Genomic DNA, 22727 nt, shown 5'->3' on the forward strand with positions numbered 1-22727 from the left:
ATTCCCTCTTTTTGGATTATTTGGAATAATTTCAGTAGGAATGGTACCAGTTCCTCTTTGTATGTCTGGTAGAATTCGGCTGTGAAACCATCTGGGCCTGGGCTTTTTTTGGGTGGTAGGCTCTTAATTGCTGCCTCGACTTCAGACCTTGTTATTGTTCTATTCAGGGTTTCGACTTCTTCCTGGTTTAGGCATGGGAGGAGACTACTGTCCAGGAATTTATCCATTTCTTCCAGGTTTTCTAATTTATGTGCATAGAGTTGTTTGTAATAATCTCTGATGATGGTTTGAATATCTGTGGCATCTGTGGTGATATCCCCTTTATCATTTTTTATTGCATCTATTTGGTTATTCTCTCTTTTCTTTTTTATTAGTTTGGCTAGTGGTCTGTCTATTTTGTTGATCTTTTCAAAAAACCAGCTCCTGGATTTATTTATTTTTTGAAGGGTTTTTCGTGTCTCTATCTCCTTCATTTCTGCTTTGATCTTAGTTATTTCTTGTCTTCTGCTAGGTTTTGAGTTTTTTTGATCTTGCTCCTCTAGCTCTTTCAATTTTGATGATAGGGTGTCAATTTTAGTTCTCTCATTTCTTCTCATGTGGGCACTTATTGCTATATATTTTCCTCTAGAGAGTGCTTTAAATGTGTCCCAGAGATTCTGGTATGTGGTGTCTTCGTTCTCGTTGGTTTCGAAGAACATCTTTATTTCTGCCTTCATTTCAGTGTTTATCCAGTCAACATTCAGGAGAAAGTTGTTCAATTTCCATGAGGATGTGCGGTTCTGGGTTGGCTTCTGAATTCTGAGTTCTAACTTGATTGCACTGTGGTCTGAGAGACTGTTTGTTATGGTTTCTGTTCTTTTGCATTTGCTGAGGAGTGATTTACTTCCAATTATGTGGTCGATTTTAGAGTAGGTGTGATGTGGTGCTGAGAAGAATGTATATTCTGTGGATTTGGGGTGGAGAGTTCTGTAAATGTCTATTAGGTTTGCTTGTTCCAGGTCTGAGTTCAAGTCCTGGATATCCTTATTAATTTTCTGTCTCGTTGATCTGTCTAATATTGACAATGGTGTGTTGAAGTCTCCCAATATTAATGTGTGGGAGTCTATGTCTCTTTGTAAGTCTTTAAGAACTTGCCTTATGTATCTGGGTGCTCCTGTATTAGGTGCATATATATTTAGGATCGTTAGCTCTTCTTGTTGCATTGATCCTTTTACCATTATGTCATGTCCTTCTTTGTCTCTTTTGATCTTTGTTGCTTTAAAGTCTATTTTATCAGAGATGAGAATTGCAACTCCTGCTTTTTTTTGCTCTCCATTTGCTTGGTAAATCTTCCTCTATCCCTTTATTTTGAGCCTTTGTTTATCCTTGCATGTGAGGTGGGTTTCCTGGATACAGCACACTGATGGGTTTTGGCTTTTTATCCAATTTGCCAGTCTGTGTCTTTTGATTGGGGCATTTAGTCCATTTACATTTAGGGTTAATATTGTTATGTGTGAGTTTAGTCCTGTCATTTTAATGCTACCTGGCTGTTTTGCCCATTGGTTGATGCAGATTCTTCATTGTGTTGCTGCTCTTTACCATTTCGTGCGTTTTTGGAGTGACTGGTGCTGGTTGTTTTTTTCTATGTGTAGTGTCTCCTTCAGGAGCTCTTGTAAAGCTGGTCTCGTGATGATGAAATCTGTGAGTACTTGCTTGTTCACAAAGGATTTTATTTTTCCTTCACTTATGAAGCTTAGTTTGGCTGGATATGAAATTCTGGGTTGAAAGTTCTTTTCTTTAAGGATGTTGAATATCGGCCCCCACTCTCTTCTGGCCTGTAGGGTTTCTGCTGAGAGATCTGCTGTGAGTCTGATGGGTTTCCCTTTGTGGGTAACCCGACCTTTCTCTCTGACTGCCCTTAGTATTTTCTCCTTCATTTCAACCCTGGTGAATCTGATGATTATGTGCCTTGGGGTTGCTCTTCTAGAGGAATATCTTTGTGGTGTTCTCTGTATTTCCTGGACTTGAATATTGTCCTGCCTTGCTAGGTTGGGGAAGTTTTCCTGGATAATATCCTGAAGAGTATTTTCCAGCTTGGATGCATTCTCTTCGTCACATTCAGGTACACCTATCAAACGTAGATTAGGTCTTTTCACGTAGTCCCATATTTCTTGTTGACTCTGTTCATTCCTTTTTACCTTGTTTTCTCTAATCTTCCCTTCTCGTTTTATTTCATTGAGTTGATCTTCAACTTCTGATATCCTTTCTTCTGCTTGGTCAATTCTGCTGTTGAAACTTGTACATGCTTCGCGAAGTTCTCGTGTTGTGTTTTTCAGCTCCATCAATTCACTCATATTTCTCTCTAAGTTGTCCATTCTCGTTAGCATTTCATCAAGTCTTTTTTCAAGGTTCTTAGTTTCTTTGCATTGGGTTAGAACATGTTCTTTTAGCTCACAGAAGTTTCTTATTATCCATTTTCTGAAAGCTGATTCTGTCATTTCATCACACTCATTCTCCGTCCAGTCTTGTTCCCGTGCTGGTGAGGAGTTATGCTGCCTTGTAGGGGGAGAGGTGTTCTGTTTTTGGGTGCTTTCATCCTTTTTGCGCTGGTTTCTTCCCATCTTTGTGGATTTATCCGCCTATTGACTTTGTAGTTGCTGTCTTTCTGATTTTGGTAATTTTAAGTCTGCAGCAACTGAACTCATAAACCCCCTTTTCTTCTCCCCAGGTGTTCTGGCCCAGGGGTTTAGCACTTTATGTTTTTCAGCTGTGTTGCTACCGTTTTCCCTGCCTACAAGGTGGCAGTCTAGTCACACTCAGCCTGCAGAGGCTTTGCTGAGCTGCTGTGGGCTCCGCCCAGCTTCCGTGTGAGCTTCCCTGCAGTCCTGTGAGTGTAGTTAGAACTGCTTCCGCTATGCTGGCCCGCCCCTGTAGTGACGAAGTCTCTGTAGTGGCGGGTTGTCTTGGTTACGGAAAATTGCCCCGGAACTGCAGGGTGTTTCCCGATGGAGGACGCCCCTCCCCCACAGAGCTGGACCGTCCCGGGTTCAGCCGTGCTTCCAGAGGGGCCCTCTTTGTCTGGTAATCTCTTGGCTTGCCTCCTTGCCACAGCTCCCCTTGCTGGCCCAGAGGGGACACAGTCTCGTTCGCTTTGTTCAAGGAGCCGCTGCTCCCCGCCCCCCCTGCCCCCCCCCCCCCCCGTGCAGGCCGAGCAGCTGCTCCGGTCCAACCAGCGGCGCTGGGAACCCGGGGAGCTTTACCGCCTGTGAATCTCCTGGTCTGTGGGCAGTTAAAATCTGCTGCCCTGTGTGCCGCTGCGTCAGCTGAAGCAGCGGCTCTGAGATTCCTGGCGCTCCCTTGCCCGGGGGTCTCCTGGCTTGGCTCCCTGCTTCAGCTCCCCTTTCTGGCTCAGAGGGAACTCTGTCTCTCTCGCTCTGCATAAGAAGCCACTGCCCCCCCTCCAGGGCGTAGGCTGAGCGGCCACTCCACTCAAACCAGCGGTGCTGGCGACCCGTGGGGCTTTTCCTCCTGTGAATCTCCTGGTCTGTGGGCAGTAAAAGTCCGTCTGGAATGCGGCGTCCACTCACCCTCTGCGCCTTCTCTCGGAGCTGCAATCCCGACTTCCTCCTAAGCGGCCATCTTGGATCGATCTGTCTGTCGTCTTTATAATTACCGGCTTTCTAACTGGGTCTCTGACGTCCAACTTGTTGATTCCCTGCGCCGAGATCTGAGCAATCCACTGAGCCGGCCAAAACTGTGGTGTTAAGATTGATGGTGCTTTTCTGCCCGGGAATCTCCGGACTCTGCACCAAGAACTGGCGTGCTAAGGCACCAGCAAAACCACCACGCTGGCCACAAGAGTCGCCCTGGCGACCCGTGGGGCTCCTCCACTGGGAATCTCCTGGTCCGTGAGCAACAAATATTCGTCTGAAAGTGTGGCGTCCTCTCGTTCTTTGCGCTTTCACTGGGAGGTACGTGCCCGAGCTGCTAATCATCAGCCATCTTGGATCTCTCTCCCATGTGAGCAGATTTATGTAACCAACCATGATCAAGATACAGTGCTTATCCTTTGTAGCCACACCCATCCTCTCTTCCCCATCCCCATACCTAATCCCTGGCAGCCACTAATCAGTTTTCCATCTCTGTAGTTTTATTTCAGCAATATTATATAAATGAAATTTTACATTACGTAATATTTTGAGACGTGCTCTTTTCACTCAGCATAGTGTCTTTGAGATCCATTAGAAGTTATCATGGGTTTCACTTGTTCATTCCTTTTTAATTGCTAAGTTGTATTCTTTGTTGTAGATGTGCCATAGTTTCTTTAGGCAGTCACTCATTGAGGGACATTTGGATCATTACCACTTTTTTGACTGTAATGAATAAAGCTGCTTTGAAATTCATGTACAAGTTTTTGAGTGAACATAAGTTTTCATTTCTTTGAGATAAATGTTCAAGAGTGCAGTTGCTGTGTTGTATAGTTAGTGCATATTTAGCTTTATAGGAAATTGCCAAATGGCTTTCCAGAGTGGTCATGTCACTTTACTTTCCCACCAGCAATGTATGAGAGAGCCAGTTTATCTGCCTTCTCACTGGCATTTGATGTTGTCACTATTTTTTATTTTTGCAATTTTGATAGGTGTGTAGTGTTACTTCCTTGTGATTTTGAGATGGTTCATTTTTACAGTAATAAAAAGTAATAGCCAATTCTTTCTTTTTTCTTATTTTTTGAGACAGAGTTTCACTGTGTCACTCAGGCTGGAGTACAGTGGTGTGATCTCGGCTCTCTGCAACCTCTATCTCCCAGGTTCTAGTAATTATCATGTCTCAACCTTCGGAGTAGCTGGGATTACAGTCGTGAGCCATTACACCTGGCTAATTTTTATTGTTTTAGTAGAAATGGGGTTTCATCATGTTGGGGCCAGACTGGTCTTGAACTCCTGACCTCAGATCATCTGCCTGTCTTGGCCTCCCAAAGTGCTGGGATTACAGGCATGAGCCACCATGCATGGCTAAAGTAATAGTCATTTTCTTTTAAAAAATAAAAATTATGCACATCTAGCCTGAACAATCAGACAAGAGAAAGAAATAAAAAGTATCCAAATAGGAAAAGAAGAAGTCAAACCATCTCTCTTTGCTGGCAGTATACTTCTAGAAAATCCTAAAAACTCCTCCAGAAGGCTCCTAGAGGAGATAAATGACTTCAGTAGGATACGAAATCAATGTACAAAAATCGGTAGCATTTCTATACATTGATAATGTTCAAGCTTACAGCCAAATCAAGAATGCAATCCCATTTACAACAGCTTCACAAAAAAACAAAATACCTAGGAATACATCTATCCAAGGAGGTGGAAGATCCCTATAAGAAGAACAAGAAAACACTGCTGAAAAAAATCATAGACAACACAAATGAAAAAAACATTTTATACTCATGGATTGGAAGAATTAGCATTGTTAAAATGGCCATACTCTCTGAAGCAGTCTACAGATTCAATACAATTCTTATGAAACTACCATGTCATTTTTCACAGAATTAGAAAAAAGCTTTTCAAAAAATCATATGTAACCAAAAAAAGAGCTTGAATAGCTAAAACGATCCTAAGCAAAAAGAACAAAGCTGGAGGCATCATATTATTTGACTTCAAACTGTACTATAAGGCTACAGTAACAAAAACCAGCATGGTACTGGCACAAAAACAGACCAATGGAACAGAATAGAGAAATAAAGCCATATACCTACAGCTATCTGATCTTTGTCAAAGTGGACAAAAGTAAGCAATAAGGAAAGGGCTTCCTATTCAATAAATGGTGCTGGGAGAGCTGGCTAACCATATGCAGAATAATGAAACTGGACCCCTACCTTTCACCATATAAAAAGTTTGACTGAAGATGGATTCAGTATTTAAATGCAAGAACTCGAACTGTAAGAGTCCTGCAAGAAAACCTAGGAAACACCATTCTGGACATTGGCCGTGGGAAAGAATTTGTGACTAAGTCTTGAAAAGCAATCACAACAAAAACAAAAATTAGCAAGTGGAATCTGTTTAAAGAGCATCTGCACAGCAAAATAAACTGTCAACAGAGTAAACAGACAGCCTACAGAATGGAAGAAAATATTTGCAAACTGCATGCATTCAACAAACATCTAATATCCAGAATCTATAAGGAATATAAACAGTTTAATAAGCAAAAACCAAATAACCCCATTAGAAAGTGGGGAAAAGACATGAATGGACAGTTTTCAACAGGAGACATTTAAGAAGCCAACAAATATATGAAAAGGTGCTCCACATCATTAATCATTAGAGAAAAGCAAATCAAAACCACAGTGATTTGCCATCTCACACTAGTCACAATGGCTGTTATTAACAGGGCAAAAAACAACAGATGCTGATGAGGCGGCAGAGAAAAGGGAATGCTTATACATCACTGATGAGAATGTAAATTAGTTCAGCCATCATGGAAAACAATCTGGAGATTTTGCAAAGAACTTAAAACAAAGTTACCATTTCACCCAGCAATCCTATTACTGGGTATATATTCAAAAGAAAATAAGTAATTGTACCAAAAAGACATATGTACTTGTGTATTTATCACAGCAGTATTTTCAATAGCAAAGACATCAGATCAACCTAGGTGCCCTTCAACATTGGATTACAGGCTGGGTGCAGTGGCTCCTGCCTCTAATCCCAGCACTTTGGGAGGCTGAGGTGGGCAGATCATTTGAGGTAAGGAGTTCGAGACCAGCCTGGCCAACATGGTGAAACCCCATCTTTACTGAAAATACAAAAATTAGCCAGGTGTGGTTGCTCACACCTGTAATCCCAGCTACTCAGCAGGCTGAGGCAGGAGAATCACTTGAATCTGGGAGGTGGAGGTTGCAGTGAGCTGAGATTACCATTGCACTCCAGCCAGAGCAACAAGAGTGAAACGCCATCTAAAAAACATCAACAACAACAAAACAACAGCAAAACAGAAAAAGCAACAGTGGATTGGATAAAGAAAATGTGATATATATATGCCATGGAATATTATGCAGCCATAAAAAGAATGAAATAATATTTTTTGCAAGCAACATGGATGCAGCTAGAGGCCATTATCCTAAGCAAATTAACATAGGAACAGAAAACCAAATACTGCATGTTCTTACATATAAGTGAACACTAAACATTGATTACTTATGTATATAAAGATGACAACAATAGATACTGGGGACTACTATGGGGGGGAAGAAGGAAAGGGACAAGCGTTAAAAATCTGTTGGGTACTATGCTCACTACCTGAGTGATGGGATCATTCATATCCCAAACCTCAGCGTCATACAATATACCCATGTAACAAACCTGCACATGTACCCCCGAATCTAAAATAAAAGTTGAAATTTTTAAAAAGTAAAATAAAATAACCTAGACTTATGTCTTTGTTCTGCCACTTAGTATTTTCTTTATCAGTGCCAATATCTCACCTATAATAGAAATACTATCTACTATTCCTTTTTCACAAGATGGCTGTTTCAAATGAAATAATATATTCAGAACTACCTTGTAAACTATAAAACATCATACAAATATAAGTTGCTTGATACTGAGAATTTTTCTGGGTGTGAACAAGGATATTGATTTTCTTTGTCATCTGCTAGGTTTGTACTTCTGTAATGAATCATTAATGTAAATAAAATCAAAGTAGATTACCTACAGTTGTTTAATAGAGCTGCTTTGGTATTATTTCAAAGTGTATAACCACTTCAGAATTACTAGATGATGTTTATTCTCTGCTCCTGCCCAATGCAGGGGAAGATAAGGGAAGGCTGATAAGTTACTTTAGTAATTTAAGTGTGTATTAAGGGATAAATAAATAAATTCTTGACAGTTTAATACTTGAGGGTTTTGTTGTTGTTGGGGAGTTAGGAAACTCACATTTATTGAGCTGTGTGCTGGGCACTTTCCACACATTGCCATATCATCTTCATAGCTGTCCTATGAGTTGGTGGCATCTTTACCTTTATTTTACAGATGAGAACCAAGATTCTCAAATTAAGTTACATGGTTAGGTAACCAATAGTTATTGAAGAAGTTGAAACTTAAATATGCAGCTTCAAAAACCGATCTCTTTCTATTATACCAGTGACATACCTGCTTTTCAGTAACAAGCACATGTTTGGAAATCTATGTGAGCAGTGTGCAGGAGTTTGTTAATTGATGGCAGTGGTTAAACTGAGAGATAGAGTACACTAAGTGTATATATTTTAAACATGATCTGCCTATAAATACAGTGAGTGCAGAGACATTTCATAGTCTTGCTGTTCGAATTTCTTCCTAGTATTTCAATTTGGTCTAGAATTTTAGTGGAATTAAACAAGAATTTTTAAAGATTATGAACTTGACTGTGTTATGATTTAGTAACAGTGATTCATCCAAATCTACGAGGTGGACACTTGGCGGCAGTGGTTAATTATATTGGGATTGTTGTGAGCACATGGTTAGACTTTATCATATACACTAGTGGAGACATTATGATTATTTCTGTCATTCTCATCTTTTTTTTTCCCCCCTAAAATCTCAGGATGGTTGTAGCTAGGGTCAGATATTTAACCATTATATACTCAGGTCATCTTGCTGCTGCTCTAAGAGTTTTGTTAGTGTTTGTTTTTTATTTTGTGCTTAATGACTCCCCATTAGATGTAGGATGGAATCCAAACTCCTTAGCATGACATAAGGATACTTCATTCTATTTTTTTTTGTTTTTGTTTTTTTCTTCTTTAGGGATACTTCATTCTTTTGCTCTGATTTACCTTACCAGTCTTCCCTGCAACCTACATTTCTCAGTAACTTTTTCATTATATATGTTGGTAGGCTCAGTAGAGATGGCATAGATTAAATTGATTGAGACATAACTTAGAAATAACTTGGTTGTATTATTGGTGTTCATTGTTGGAATTTTGTAGCATAAGCTCCTGCAGAAGCATGTAGAAGGTATGAGGTTGAGGTTGATAACAGCTGTTTCCCTAGGGAGAGTCTCTTCATGAAATCAAAGGAAGAAAGTAAATAGAATATAGCCCAGAAGAGGCAATGGTAATGTTTAAGAGCTTTCCCTATAGTTGTGAACACTTTTTTTTTTTTTTAAGATGGAGTTTTGCTCTTGTCACCCAGTCTGGAGTACAATGTCGTGATCTTGGCTCACTGCGACCTCCACCTCCTGGGTTCAAGTGATTCTCCTGCCTCAGCCTCCCAAGTAGCTGGGATTATAGGCACAGACCACCACACCCAACTAATTTTTGTATTTTTAGTAGAGACAGAGTTTTGCCATGTTGGCCAGGCTGGTTTCGAACTCCTGACCTCAGGTGACCCACCTGCCTTGGCCTCCCTAAGGGTTGGGATTACAGGCATGAGCCACTGCACCCAGCCTAGTTGTAAAAATTTTCATAACTGCTTCCTTACTAAATTATCTTCCAAGCAGCCCGGTGAAGGTTCTTAACGCTCCCCTCCCTGTGTGTGTGTGTGTGTGTGTGTAGGGAAAGAGAGAGAGAATGATTCTTGGGCATAGTTCTCCAATCCCTTAGTCATTGTTCATTGTGATGTCACCAGCAAAACTGACACAAAGAAATGATAAATATTTGAGAATCATCTCAATGATGTCCTGGTTACCCTGATTTGATCATTACACCCTGTATACATGTATCAAAATACCACACGTATCCCACAAATATTTACAGTTATTATGTATCACTGAAAAAAACAACGGGATTCCAGTTTTGTGACTCCCATCTGTTTATGTTGCTGCCAGAGTGATAGTGTGGCCATCCTCTGAGAAGAAGGCTTCTAGTAAGAGCATTGCTTCAGGGAGAGTCGCACCTGGTCATTGGATCAGTGTGATTGTTGAGAGTTTAGTTTGTCTAGCCACCTGGACTAAGAGATTACTAGTTTTAAGTATTTATCCCTAATTTCCCACTATTGACAGTTTTCAAATTGACCTGGAGGTATGAAATTTAAGTGTACCTTAAGCTTGAAATATACTGTGTGATATTAATTTATTTAGTCTGAATTAGTATGAATATTTGACACTGCATTTTTGCCCCCTTTTACATGTTTTTACTGCCCAAATCTGCCTTCAGAAGCAACATTTGGTTTCTAATTGTAATATTCTTGGAAACATTGGCATATTTTTACAGTACCATTTTACTTTTATTTACTGCAAATGATGATTTGTTAGTTGCCTGCTGCCAGAACATCTGAGCTCATTTGTTTAACTAAAACAGTACTGTGCATAGATGCTTGTAACAGGCAGCAACAGTTACCAACCACCCCACTTCCTTACCACCTCGTTATAGCTCTAAATCAAGCAAATGGGAAAGCAGATTATTCCTGAAATGTTCCAGGAAGTTTAGAAAATTGAAGGATGGAAGGATGAGAGGAAAGGAATTCTATTATAACAAATCGGTGTGTTGCTTTTGGCAGGGGTGTGACTGGCTGATTTCCTTTGTAGAAATAAGTGACGCTTCAGAGTGCAGAAATTGCAGGCATCCTGCAACAAACAGCTCTCTGACTCCTTCAGTTAATAAATAATTACCAAGTTTTTTTTTTTTTTCTTTCTGGCTGAGCCACTGCATCAGGCATGTGGGGGATGTATGAGTGAATGAGATTGTCCTGTTCTCTTGAAGCTTATAGTGTGGCTCTGAAGATGCTTCAGCCCTAAAGTGGTGATTGTTGAATGAGGCAGTGGCAGTGATGTTGTTTCAGATTGTGGCCATATGTTGGGGGATTCAGGCCTGAGGGACATAGTCACAAAGTGGCAGGTGCTGGCTGGCTCACCATAGCGGGGAGCTTTCCAGATAATAATTCTGACAAATCATACTGCTTGAAAGGAATATGCTCTTTTACATTCGGAAAGAAATAAATGTCTTTTAGTCCAGATGTGGTGGCTCACGCCTGTAATTCCAGCACTTTGGGAGGCCGACGTAGGTGGATCACCTGAGGTCAGGAGTTCAAGACCAGCCTGGCCAACATGGTGAAACCTCATCGCTACTAAAAATAAAAAAAAAATTAGCCAAGTGTGGTGGCAAGCGCCTGTAATCCCAGATACTCGGGAGGCTAAGGTAGGAGGATTGCTTGAGCCTGGGAGGCAGAGGTTGTAGTAAGCCAAGATCACCCACTGCATTCCAGCCTGGGTGACAAAAGAAGACTTCATCTCAAAAATAATAATAATAATAAAGAAAAGAAATAAATGTCTTTAAAAAAATATGTTAGCAGAAATTTAAACTTGAGAGGCAGACCTTGCCTTGAGGGCTGGAGACTGGGAAGTGTTATTCCTAAGGAGCCAGGGGAAATAATTCTGTCTTCTGGTAGTGAATTTCTGAGTGGTGTCTGACAGTGCCTAACTGCCTGCTTTGTACCAGGCTGGGAATACTGTGATGAACAAGGAGCCCACAATCTAGTAGGGGCCATAGACAAGCAATTGGGCAATCTTACTGCCACATGCTCAGTTTTATGATTGAGTGCTTTTGGGGTTGAGAATGGGCTTCTCACCTCATCTTAGGTGAGACCTGATAAAAGAAGGCTTCCTGGAGGAAGTGATGTCCAAACCAACCTCACTAATGTATGTTGGAATTAATCCTCTTTTCAGGCTAATATTATGTTAAAAATAAACCAGAGCCCTGTTTTGGTTTTTGTTTATACCACAAGAGTGAAGAGATTGAACTTCATACTCTAGCCATCCAGAATACTTTTCCAGCTTTGTAGTTTGCCATTCCCTTGTGTTGATTAACCACCACTTCCCAGGGCATGCCAGACTGCCTGTGACTGCCGTGCCTCTGCATATGCTATTCTTCTATTCTGAGTGTCTGACTTCTCTTGGCCCTTCAGGAAGAATAGTTACTTCCTCCAGGATGGCCTTTTTGATTCCTCCTATGGTACATTGAGTGCACATCCTGTGAGCTCACACACAGGGCTGGTTTGAGGATTCATGCTTCTCTGTCTGCCTCTTCATTCCTCCATGTAGCCTGGAGGCAGAGGCAGCATCCTTCACAGAGCCTAGCATGACCTAGGCACCCAAGCAATCTTTGGTGAATGAACAAATTTAGCAGCTTCGAAGATTATAGCCACATGTGTATAATGGAAACTCTTGGTTCCAGTCAGTTTTAAAAGAGAGTGCCATTGACTGAAGAAAGTGGAAGCACCAGTGAAATAGATTTTATGCATGTGGTCTAGTTATTAATTTCATAAAGCTTTTTACAGTCCTTTGCATTTTATACCTCTTTTACTTTTTGTCTGCATATCCAATAAACTGAGTAATTCATAGTTCCCACTTCTTGCCAACTACTAATGTGCGTCATCAGAGTGATTTATTAATTAGAAGTCTAATGGTTGTTAACAAAAATCAATTTTACTTAGTATATGCCAGAGAAAGGGGAAGGTGTGATGAAGAGACTGAAGTGTCTCATAGAATCCAAGGTCAAGAACACATCTAGGCTTCTGGAAGAACTGGTCCCAAGAATTGGAAAGCCATCAGTAATCCTGAGAGTCCTTTCTGTTTATATCTCTTGCTTTCTGCAAAGCTCTTTTACTCATCTTTCTTACTAACTGGTTTTCTCTGCCACTCTGTGAGTAGAGGGTGGCCTCCCACAGCCCTCAGCTATGTAGCCAAGTTCCAGCCAAGTGGAAAGCCTGTCTTTCCATCTCAATTCTAAATTCTCTAAGACTTGGGCTAGGCTTGGGTTAGATGTCTGTCCCTGAACCAGTCAGCTGTGGCCAGAAGCAGAGACATGCTGCACATATCTGTCTGCCTCTGCTCACCTCTGAAAAGTAGGTGGGAAGATAGAAAAGAGGGTGGGGAGGCAGCAGACAGACAGCAGAGAGACACTGTAAGGCTGGCATACACTTAAAAAATATCTAACATGGTGAGTCTCCATAAATTACTACCCATAAACTATATCATAGGATCACTTCTAGGTTATCTTGTCAAAAAACAAGTCAATCTTAGATGAAACTTAAAGATTTAATGTTAAAAAGACAGTATAAAATATGCATATAATTTGAGACTCTTAAGGTAATGGCATATTCACTAAAGTAGTTAGTAGGTCTTAGCTTTGTGTGTATGTATGATATTTCTTATACATGACACTGCCTTTAATTGCTGGAAGGTTCTAGCAGCTCTGTCCAGCAGAAATAAAAGGTAAGCCACATATGTAATTTAAAGTTTTGTAGTAGCCACATTGAAAAAGTAAAATGAAAATGGTGAATTTAATTTTAATGTATTTTATTTTATCCCAATTTCCCAGGTATTATAATTTTATGAATATAAAATTAATAGTGAAATGTTTTATATTCTTTGAAAAATCTTTGAAATCTGGTATGTATTTTATACCTCAGCACATCTCAGTTTGGACCATTTCAGGTGGTCAGCAACTACGTGTGACTAGAACTAAGAGCAATCCATTTTCTTCCACAGTTTTTCTAAAAATTTCTTGTCAAAAACCATGATGTTATGAGCCACTCTTTTTAAAAGTGCACTTCACCAGTAACAGAAAAGAACTCTGGAGGAGTTTTAAAGCTGCCACAAAAGCCTTGCCCATTTGGAGAATTTGCTGAACCATGTGTACTGGCAGAAAGACAACATAATTTTCAACCAAGTCACCAGGCTCTAAAGCTGGTTCTTGTTTTTCTCAGACTTCTGATTCCTGGAATTTTACTTTAAACTCCTTGGATGCCTCAGTTTGCTTATCTATAAAAATAAGGTTTATAATGGTCTTGCTCCTTAGAGATTTTAATGGGATTTAATTGCACCAATGTATTTGAAAGTGTTTTGAAAGATACTTAAAGGGTTAAACAAATGTGAGGCATTATTTTAATTTATTAACTATGAGGAAACTGCTACATTTTGGAATAAATAATAGCTATCATTTAAAGTTTTATTTTATTAATTGACGCATAATTACACGTATTTATGGGGTACTACATGATGTTTTGATACATGTATACATTGTGTACTGATTAAATCAGGGCAATTAGCATATCCATCACCTCAAACACTTGTTATTTCTTTGTGGTGAGAATGTTCAAAATTATTTTAGCCATTTTGAAATGAAAAGTAATTATTGTTAACTGTAGTCACCTTACTGTGTAATAGAACACCAGAACTTATCCTAACTCTTATCTAATGTAACTGTACCTGTGGACCCCTCTCACTCTCCCTGCCTGTCCTACTGAGCCTCTGGTACCACTGTTATACTCTTTACCTCTATGGGATCAACTTTTAAGTTTTTACAATTAGTGAGATCATGTGGTTTTTGCCTTTTGTGCTTATTTCACCATAATGTCTTGTGGGTTTATCCAGGTGCTGCAAATGACAGGATTTCATTTATTTTTATGGCTGAATAGTATTCCATTGTGTATATGTATCTCATTTAAAAAAAATCCATCTGTTGATGGGTACTTAGGTTGATTCCGTATCTTGGCAATTGTGAATAGTGCTGCAGTAAACATGGGAGTGCAGATATCTCTTTGACATACCAATTTCATTTCCTTAGGATATAGAGGTTGAGTATCCCTAATCCAAAAATCTGAAATCCAGAATGCTCCAAAATCCAAAACTTTTTGAGCACTGACCTGATGCTTAGAGGATAATGCTCATTGTATTATTTTGGATTTTGAATTTTTGGATTAGGGATGCTCAACTATAATGCAAATATTCCAAAATCAGGAAAAAAGTCTGAAATCAGAAATGCTCTTAATCTCAAGCATTTTGAGTGAGGGATACTCAATGTTTATATCCAGTAGTGGGGTGATTGGATTTTATAGTAGTACTATTTTTAGTTTGTTGGAAAACTTCCCGACTGTTGTCCTTAGTGGCTGTACTAATTTACTTTTCTACTGTCTTGGTCTGTTTTGTGTGGCTATAAAGGAATACCAGAGGCTGGGTAATTTGTAAAGGAAAGAGGTTTATTTGGCTCATATTTCTGCTGGCTGGCACCAGCATCTGCATCTGATGAGGGCCTCAGGCTGCTTCCACTCATGGCAGAGGTGAAAGGAAGCTGGTGTGTACAGATAAGATACGATGAGAAAATGAGCAATGGGGCAGGGAGGTGCCAGGCTCTTTTTTACAGCCAGTACTAATGGGCATAGAGTGAGAAGTTACTCACTCCTGAGGGAGGGCATCAGTCTGTTTGTAAGGGGTCTGCCCCCCATGACCCAAACACCTCCCACTAGGCCCAACCTCTGACATTGGGGATCAGATTTCAATATGAGGTTTGTGGGGATCAAACATCCAAATTATAGCACCTACCAGCATTGTATAAGAGTTTCCCTTTCTCTGCATCCTTGCCAATGTTTGTAATTTTTTGTCTTTTTAATAATAGCCATTCTGATAGGTGATGTGATACCTCATTGTGGTTTTGATTTCCTTTTTTCTGGTGATTAGTGGTGATGAGCATATTTTTCATATATCTGTTGCCATTTATATGTTATATTTTGAGAAGTATCTATTTAGGTCTTTTGTTCATTTTTAAATGGCATTTTTGTTGTTGTTGTTGAGTTGTTTGAGTGTATCCTGGATGAGTCCCTTGTCAGATGCATAGTTTGTAAATATTTTCTACTATTCTGTGGATTGTCTCTTCACTTTGTTGTTTCCTTTGTTGTACAGAAGCTTTTTAGTTTGATATAATCCTATTTGTCTATGTTTGCTTTTGTTCTCTGTGCTTTTGAACTCTTACCCAACAAGTCCTTGCCAGACCAATGTCTTGAAGCATTTCACCTAAGTTTTCTTCAAGTAGTTTCATAGTTTCAGGTCTTACATTTAAGTCTGTATTTTGAGTTGATTTTTCTAAGTGGATAGAGATAAGGGTCTAGTTTCATTTTTGTCCATGTGAATATTCAGTTTTCCAAGTACCATTTATCAAAGGGACTGTTCTTTCCCCACTGTGTATTCTTGATGCCTTTGTCAAAAATCATGTGTGGATTTATTTCTGGGCTCTTAATTCTGTTGAACTATCTGAAAAAGAAATAAAGAAGGTAATACATTTACAGTAGCTATTAAAAAAACAACTAGCGGGCCAGGCGCGGTGGCTCACGCCTGTAATCCCAGCACTTTGGGAGGCCGAGGCGGGTGGATCACGAGGTCAAGAGATCGAGACCATCCCGGTCAACATGGTGAAACCCCGTCTCTACTAAAAATACAAAAAAAATATTAGCTGGGCATAGTGGCACGTGCCTGTAATCCCAGCTACTCAGGAGGCTGAGGCAGGAGAATTGCCTGAACCCAGGAGGCGGAGGTTGCAGTGAGCCGAGATCGCGCCATTGCACTCCAGCCTGGGTAACAAGAGCGAAACTCCATCTCAAAAAACAACAACAACAACAACAACAACAACAACAAAAAAAACAACTAGCAGTAAATTTAACTGAGGAGGTAAAGATCTCTACAATGAAAACTATAAGATATTGATGAAAAAAATGGAAGGAGACATAAATAAATGCAAAGAATATCCCTTGCTATGTAACCGGAGAATAAATATTGTTAAAAATGTTTATGCTATCTAAAGTCATCTACAGATTCAATGCAATCCCTATCAAAATACCAGTGACATTTTTCACAGAAATAGAAAAAAAATTCTAAAATTTCTGTAGAAACACAGACCCAGAGTAGCCAAAGCATACTTGAGCAAAAAAAGCAAATCTGGGGGCATTACTTTACCTGATTTCAAAATATACTACAAAGCATTAGTAACCAAAACAGCATGGTACTGGCATAAAAACAAACACAGACAAATGGGACAGAATCTATCATTTATTGAGGATTTACTTTGTGCCAGGCACTGTTCTAAGTGCTTTATCAATATTATATAATTTAATCATAATAGTCTTATGAGGGGTAGTGTTACTATCTCTGTTTCGTATATGAGGAAATTAAGACATAAAGAATTAATGAACCAGCCCAAGGTCAGCTATCTAGTAAGTAGTTGAACCACAGTTAGAATGCACTTAAAAAAATTGTGGTGACATATTCACAACATAAAATAATCATTGTAACCATTTTTAACTGTGTAGCTCTGTGATATTAAGTATATTCGCATTGTTGTGCAGCCATTGACACCATCCATCTCTAAAACTTTTTCATCTTGGCAAACCGAAACTCTATGCTGACTAAACACTAATTCCCTATTCTCCCATCCCCAGCCCCTGGCAACCACCTTTCTACTTTTTCTCTATGGGTTTAACTCTTCTAGGAGCCTCATATAAGAGGAATCATACAATATTTATCTTTTTGTGGCTGGCTTATTTCACTTAGCATAATGTCTTTAAGGTTCATTCATGTTGTAGCATATATTGAAATTCCTTATTTCTTAAGGCTGAATAATATTCCATTGTGTATATGTACATTTCATTTATCCATCTATCTGTTGGTAGACACATGGGTTACTTCTACCTCTTGGCTATTCTTACTGGTGTTGCTATGAACATTAGCGTACAACTATCTCTTAAAGACCCTGCTTTCACTTCTTTTTGGTATCTACCCAGAAGTAGAACTGCTGGGTCATGTGGTAATTTTATGTTTAATTTTTTGAGAAACGACCATATTTTTGCCATAGTGGCTGCATCATTTTACATATCATCAGTGCACAAGAGTCCTGATTTCTCTACATCCTTGCTAGCATTTGTTACTTTTTTTTTCCTTTTATCTCTTTTTTCTTTCTTTCTTTTTTTTTTGAGACAGAGTCTGGCTCTGTCACCCAGATTGAAGTGCAGTGGCATGATCTTGGCTGACTGCAACCTCCATCTTCCAGGTTCAAGTGATTCTCTTGCTGCAGCTTCCTGAGTAGCTGGGATTATAGGGTGTACCACCATGCCTGGCTAATTTTTGTATTTTTAGTAGAGATGGGGTTTCACTATGTTGGCCAGGCTGGTCTCGAATTCCTGACCTCAAGTGATCTCTCAGCCTCCCGAAGTGCTGGGATTACAGGTATGAGCCCACTGCGCCTAGCCTCGTCTTTTTTTTTTTTCTTTCTTTCTTTAATAAAAGCCATCCCAGTGGGTGTGAAGTAGTATTCACTCTGGTTTTGTGTTTCCCTAATGTCTAGTGATGTTGAGTATGTTTTCATGTACTTACTGGTCATTTCTATATTCTCTTTGGAAAATGGCTCTGTAAGTCATTCGTCCATTTTAAAATTCGGTTGTTTGGTTTTTGTTGTTGTTGAGTTGTAGGAGTTTTAAAAGTATATTCTGGATATTGGTCTCTTATCAGATTTACAAATACTGTTTTCCATTCTGTGAGTTGACTTTTCACTCTGTAGATAGTGTCCTTTGATGCACAGGAGTTTTTAATTTTTATGAAGTCCAGCATGTCTGTTTTTTTCTTTTGATACCTGTGTTTTTTGGTGTCATATCCAAGAAATTGTTGTCAAATCCAATCTCAAGAAACGTATTTTCTTCTAAGCTTTATTTCTGTCTCTGTTTGTGTCTCTTTTCTCAGTGTTAGTTTGAGTCTGTGTTTGTATCTGTTTCTGTATGTCTGTATCGGTCTTTATGTCTTTTTCTATATATTTATAAACCATCAAAACATACATATATTATCTCTCTTTTCTTGCCTTCTTTCTTCGTTTTCCTTTTTTTTTTGTAGAACTCTTCGAAAGTATTGCAGAAATCATGACACTGCATGTATTTCCTAAAGATAATTGCATCTTTCTAAACTATAATTAGTACTGCTTTTAGAATGGGGCACACACCCTGCCTTGTGCTCTCTACTTTGGAGTGCCTTTATTGAATTTTTCTAAGTCTACCCCCTGCCTCAATGCCTAAAAGGCAGGGTGCCTCAAACTCTTCTCTTTAGGAATCTCATATTTAGAATTATAGTAAATTTCCTAATTAAATTGAAAATTGAAGCCTAACTTTTTTTTTTTTTGCTGATCTTATTCATTACTGTGTACCATATTTTTCTTCTAAATTATTTTTTATTATCTTTATGTGTTTCTTCAACTGATTAGGGTGCACATATTTAGTATTGTAGTCATTGATTAGCTTTATTCTTCTGTCTCTCCAGTACTGAATTGAAACTCTTGGAGGAAGCAACCATTTCAGTCTGCAGGTCACTAGGTAAGTGGGAAAAACATGTTTGTGTATGTGAGTGGGGGCATTGTTTTCAAATTTTGTTTTAGATTTTGACAGTATAATGTGAATTGAATTAATGAAGTAATTATTCTTCTTTGATAGCAATAGTAATATTTTTTTCTATTTGTGGCATTCACAGATGCTGCTAGAAGGTACCCTTCAGTCAATAGCAATATGACACATGCTTGGCTATATCTGCAGTAGTGGTAATGGACTCTGCTAAGCCATAGACACTCTTTCATCTTGCTCTTTTTGTGAATTTTGAAATACTGAAAAAAAAAAATATTAAGTTAGTTTTGTAGTTGCCTGGACAATTCATGTAGCTAATACAGGACCATTCGTGTTGTGATTTACCAGTTGCTGTTATTGTTATTACTATGCTCATCAGAATAATTATTACTTATTAAAATATATTAGGAATATATATTAGGAAGCTTCTATAACAACTTAGTATTATGGTAAAGAGCATGGAATCCAGAATCATTTTATGATTTTAATTTCAGGTGTGTTACTTACTAGCTGAACCTTAATTTCCTCATGTAAATTGATGATAAGAACAACTATTTACAGAGTTCTTAGGAGGAAAAACTAGGTAATATGAAATATTCAGTACAATGTGTAGCATGTAGTCATTTCAAATCATTTGTATCAACAACTATTACCTTTTTCAGGCCTTGTTTCTCAAATGCTTAACTTTCAAGTTGGTAGCAATTGGGAAAGAAATTGTATATATTTTTAAAATGTAGTCAGTTATACTTAGATTGTGTTGGTGATTTGAAAATGAAAGATAATGTGCCTGTAAAATACCTAGTGTACGGGAGTGTAAAGTGAGAACAATATTCTGTTTTAAAATCAAGCTATATAGGTTGGACGTGGTGGCTTATGCCTGTAATCCCAGCACTTTGGGAGGCTGAGACGGGTGGATCACAAGGTCAGGAGTTCAAGACCAGCCTGGCCAAGATGGTGAAACCCCATCTCTACTAAAAATACAAAAATTAGCCAGGCATGGTGGTAGGTGCCTGTAATCCCAGCTACTCTGGAGGCTGAGGCAGAGAAATTGCTTGAACCCAGGAGGCAGAGGTTGCATTGAGCCAAGATCGCACCACTGCACTCCAGCCTGGGCGACAGAGCGAGACTGCATCTCAAAAAAAAAAAAAAATAAATAAAATCGAGCTATATGGATAATTACCATATAAGCTATTTTGCTAAAAACAGTTTTTGATTTTTTTTTTTTTTAAGAGATAGAGTCTTGCTTTGTTGCCCAGGCTGGTGTGCGCTGGTGCCATCATGGCTTACTGCAGCCTTGATCTCCTGGGCTTTAGTGATCCTCCCACCTCAGCCTCCTGAGAAGCTGGGGCTACAAGTGTATGACACCACACCTGCCTGGTGATTTTATTTTATTTTTTGTAGAGATGGGGTTCTCCTATGTTGCCGAGGCTAGTCTCAGGCTACTGGCCTCATGCCATCCTCCTCCTGCCTTGGACTCCCAAAGTGTTGGGATATTACAGGCATGAGCCACTGTGCCTGGGCCCAAATATTTTTGTTTTTAAAAACAAACTATGTTGATAATGATAAAAGTGTTATTGTAGTAGTTGCCTTGCCTTGCAACCATAGCTTAGGAAATTTTTTCTAAGTAGAGCTGGCTTTCAAAAGCCATGTGGCAGTTCAGTGCTGAAAATTAAAGAGTTTTATGTAACAATGATATTAGTGTAGTTACTGTGATAATGGCTTTTAAGGCGACTTTGGGTTTTTATAAAAATTAAAAAATTAAAAGATAAAAATAAAAAATATAACAAAATAAAGAAAACAATGAGAAAACAAAGAAAATTACATTAAGAAAACTGAAATTAGCTGGGAGTGGTGGCTCATGCCTATAATCCTGGTAACTTAGGAGGCTGAAGCAGGAGGGTTGGTTGAGGTCAGAGTTCAAGACCAGCTTGGGCAACATAATAAGACCCCATCTCTACACACAAAAAATGAAAAACTTAGCCAGGCATGATGGCACCTTCTGTAGTCTCAGCTACTAGGGATACTGAGGCAGGAGGATTGATTGAGCCCAGGAATTTGAGGCTGCAGGGATCCATGATGGCGCCACTACATTCCAGTCTGGGCAATAGAGCAAGACTCCAAATCTAGGGGTGAAAAAAAGCAAGTAATATTTACTCATTATGTATAATGTGAAAAGCATACTGAAATGTAAACAAGGTAGTAATTGCTCATAATTCGAAAACCCTGACATAGCCATTGTTAATGTTTTTGTATTTTTTCTTCCACTACTTATTCAATGGATATAAATTTATATATATCATCCAACACACACACACACACACACACACACACACACACTCTCTCTCTCTCTCTCTCTCTTATTTTAATCTGTGTTTTTCACTTGACATTGTATCAGGAATGTGTTATGTGTTTAAAAATACTTTCAGGAACAGCAAAAAGAGATATACATTTATTGTCCAAAATTCCAGTAATATGATGGTATGGCTAAAATAAAAATCATCTCATATTAAACTACATATGTAATCACTGCTAATCTTTTATGAGAATTTTATGTAAATGGTATTATTTATATGTTGTTTGCACTCAGCCGCATGTCAGGAGCCTCTTTTCACGTCAATAAGTATAAGTGCTTGTCAACTTTAAGGGCTATGTGAGTATGCTTAGTTTCCTCTTTGAAAAAATAAAACTTGTTTTAAAGTGCTAGTTTGCTGGCAACAATTTTCTCTCTCTTTCCTTTTTTTTTGTCTGAAATGTTCTATTTTTTTCTTCATTTTTGAAGTGTATGCTTGCTGGATATAGAATTTTAAGTAGGCGTTAATTTCTTTTCCATACTTTAAAGGTGTCCTTTTGTTATTTTCTAGCTTTTCTTATTTTTGTTGTGAAGAAAGCTGTCAACCTTATTGTTGCTTCTTTGAAAATAATGGAATTTTAAACTTGGCTACTTTTAAGTTTTCCTTTTTATCTTTTGATTTTCAGTAGCCTTAGAGTGATGTGCTGAGGAGAGGTTTTCTTTGTTTCCTGAGGTTTGTAGATGCTTTTTTTTTTTTTGAGATGAAATCTTGCTCTGTTGCCAGGCTGGAGAGCAGTAGTACGATCTCAGCTCACTACAGCCTCCGTCTCCTGGGTTTAAGCGATTCCGCCTGCCTCAGCCTCCTGAGTAGCTGGGACTAAAGGTGCATGCCACCACACCTGGCTAATTTTTTATATTTTAGTAGAGACAGAGTTTCACCATCTTGGCCAGGATGGTCTTAATCTCCTGACCTCATGATCTGCCTGCCTCAGCCTCCCAAAGTACTGGGATTACAGGCATGAACCACCGCGCCTACCCTGTAGAGATCCTTAAATCTGTGGGTTGGTGTCTTTTATAAGTATTGGAAAATTCTTAGCCATTATCTGTTTATATATAAAATTTTTGTTCTATTCTGTCTCTCCTCTCCTTCTGGGATGCTTGTTTGTTACACTTCTGTTTAATGTTTTTGTTTCCATTGTGTCCCATATACTTGTTAGGCATTTTTTTCTTTTGTAGTTTTCATTCTTTTTCTCTCTTACCTTCAATGAGATATTTTCTGTTAATTCATCTTTAGTTTCTAATCTTTTCCCTTTTTTTTTTTTTTTTTTTTGAGACAGGGTCTCTCTCTGTTTCCC

At 38.8% G+C, this 22727-nt stretch overlaps 1 protein-coding gene across 8 annotated transcripts in view; it reads left to right on the top strand.

Annotated features, from left to right (window-relative positions):
* Positions 1–22727, top strand: part of DYM (dymeclin) — a 432063-nt gene that overhangs the window by 48446 nt on the left and 360890 nt on the right. For all 8 annotated transcript variants that reach the window (XM_064379196.1, XM_012440797.3, XM_064379199.1 and 5 more), the window contains exon 3: positions 19006–19058. In XM_064379196.1, the coding sequence (XP_064235266.1) occupies positions 19006–19058 (53 nt within the window). The remainder of the gene's footprint in view (positions 1–19005; positions 19059–22727) is intronic.

The sequence above is a fragment of the Aotus nancymaae genome, unplaced genomic scaffold (genome assembly GCF_030222135.1).
Source record: "Aotus nancymaae isolate 86718 unplaced genomic scaffold, 86718_ANA_hifiasm-v0.15.2.pri h1tg000020l, whole genome shotgun sequence".
Classification (NCBI taxonomy): Eukaryota; Metazoa; Chordata; class Mammalia; order Primates; family Aotidae; genus Aotus; species Aotus nancymaae.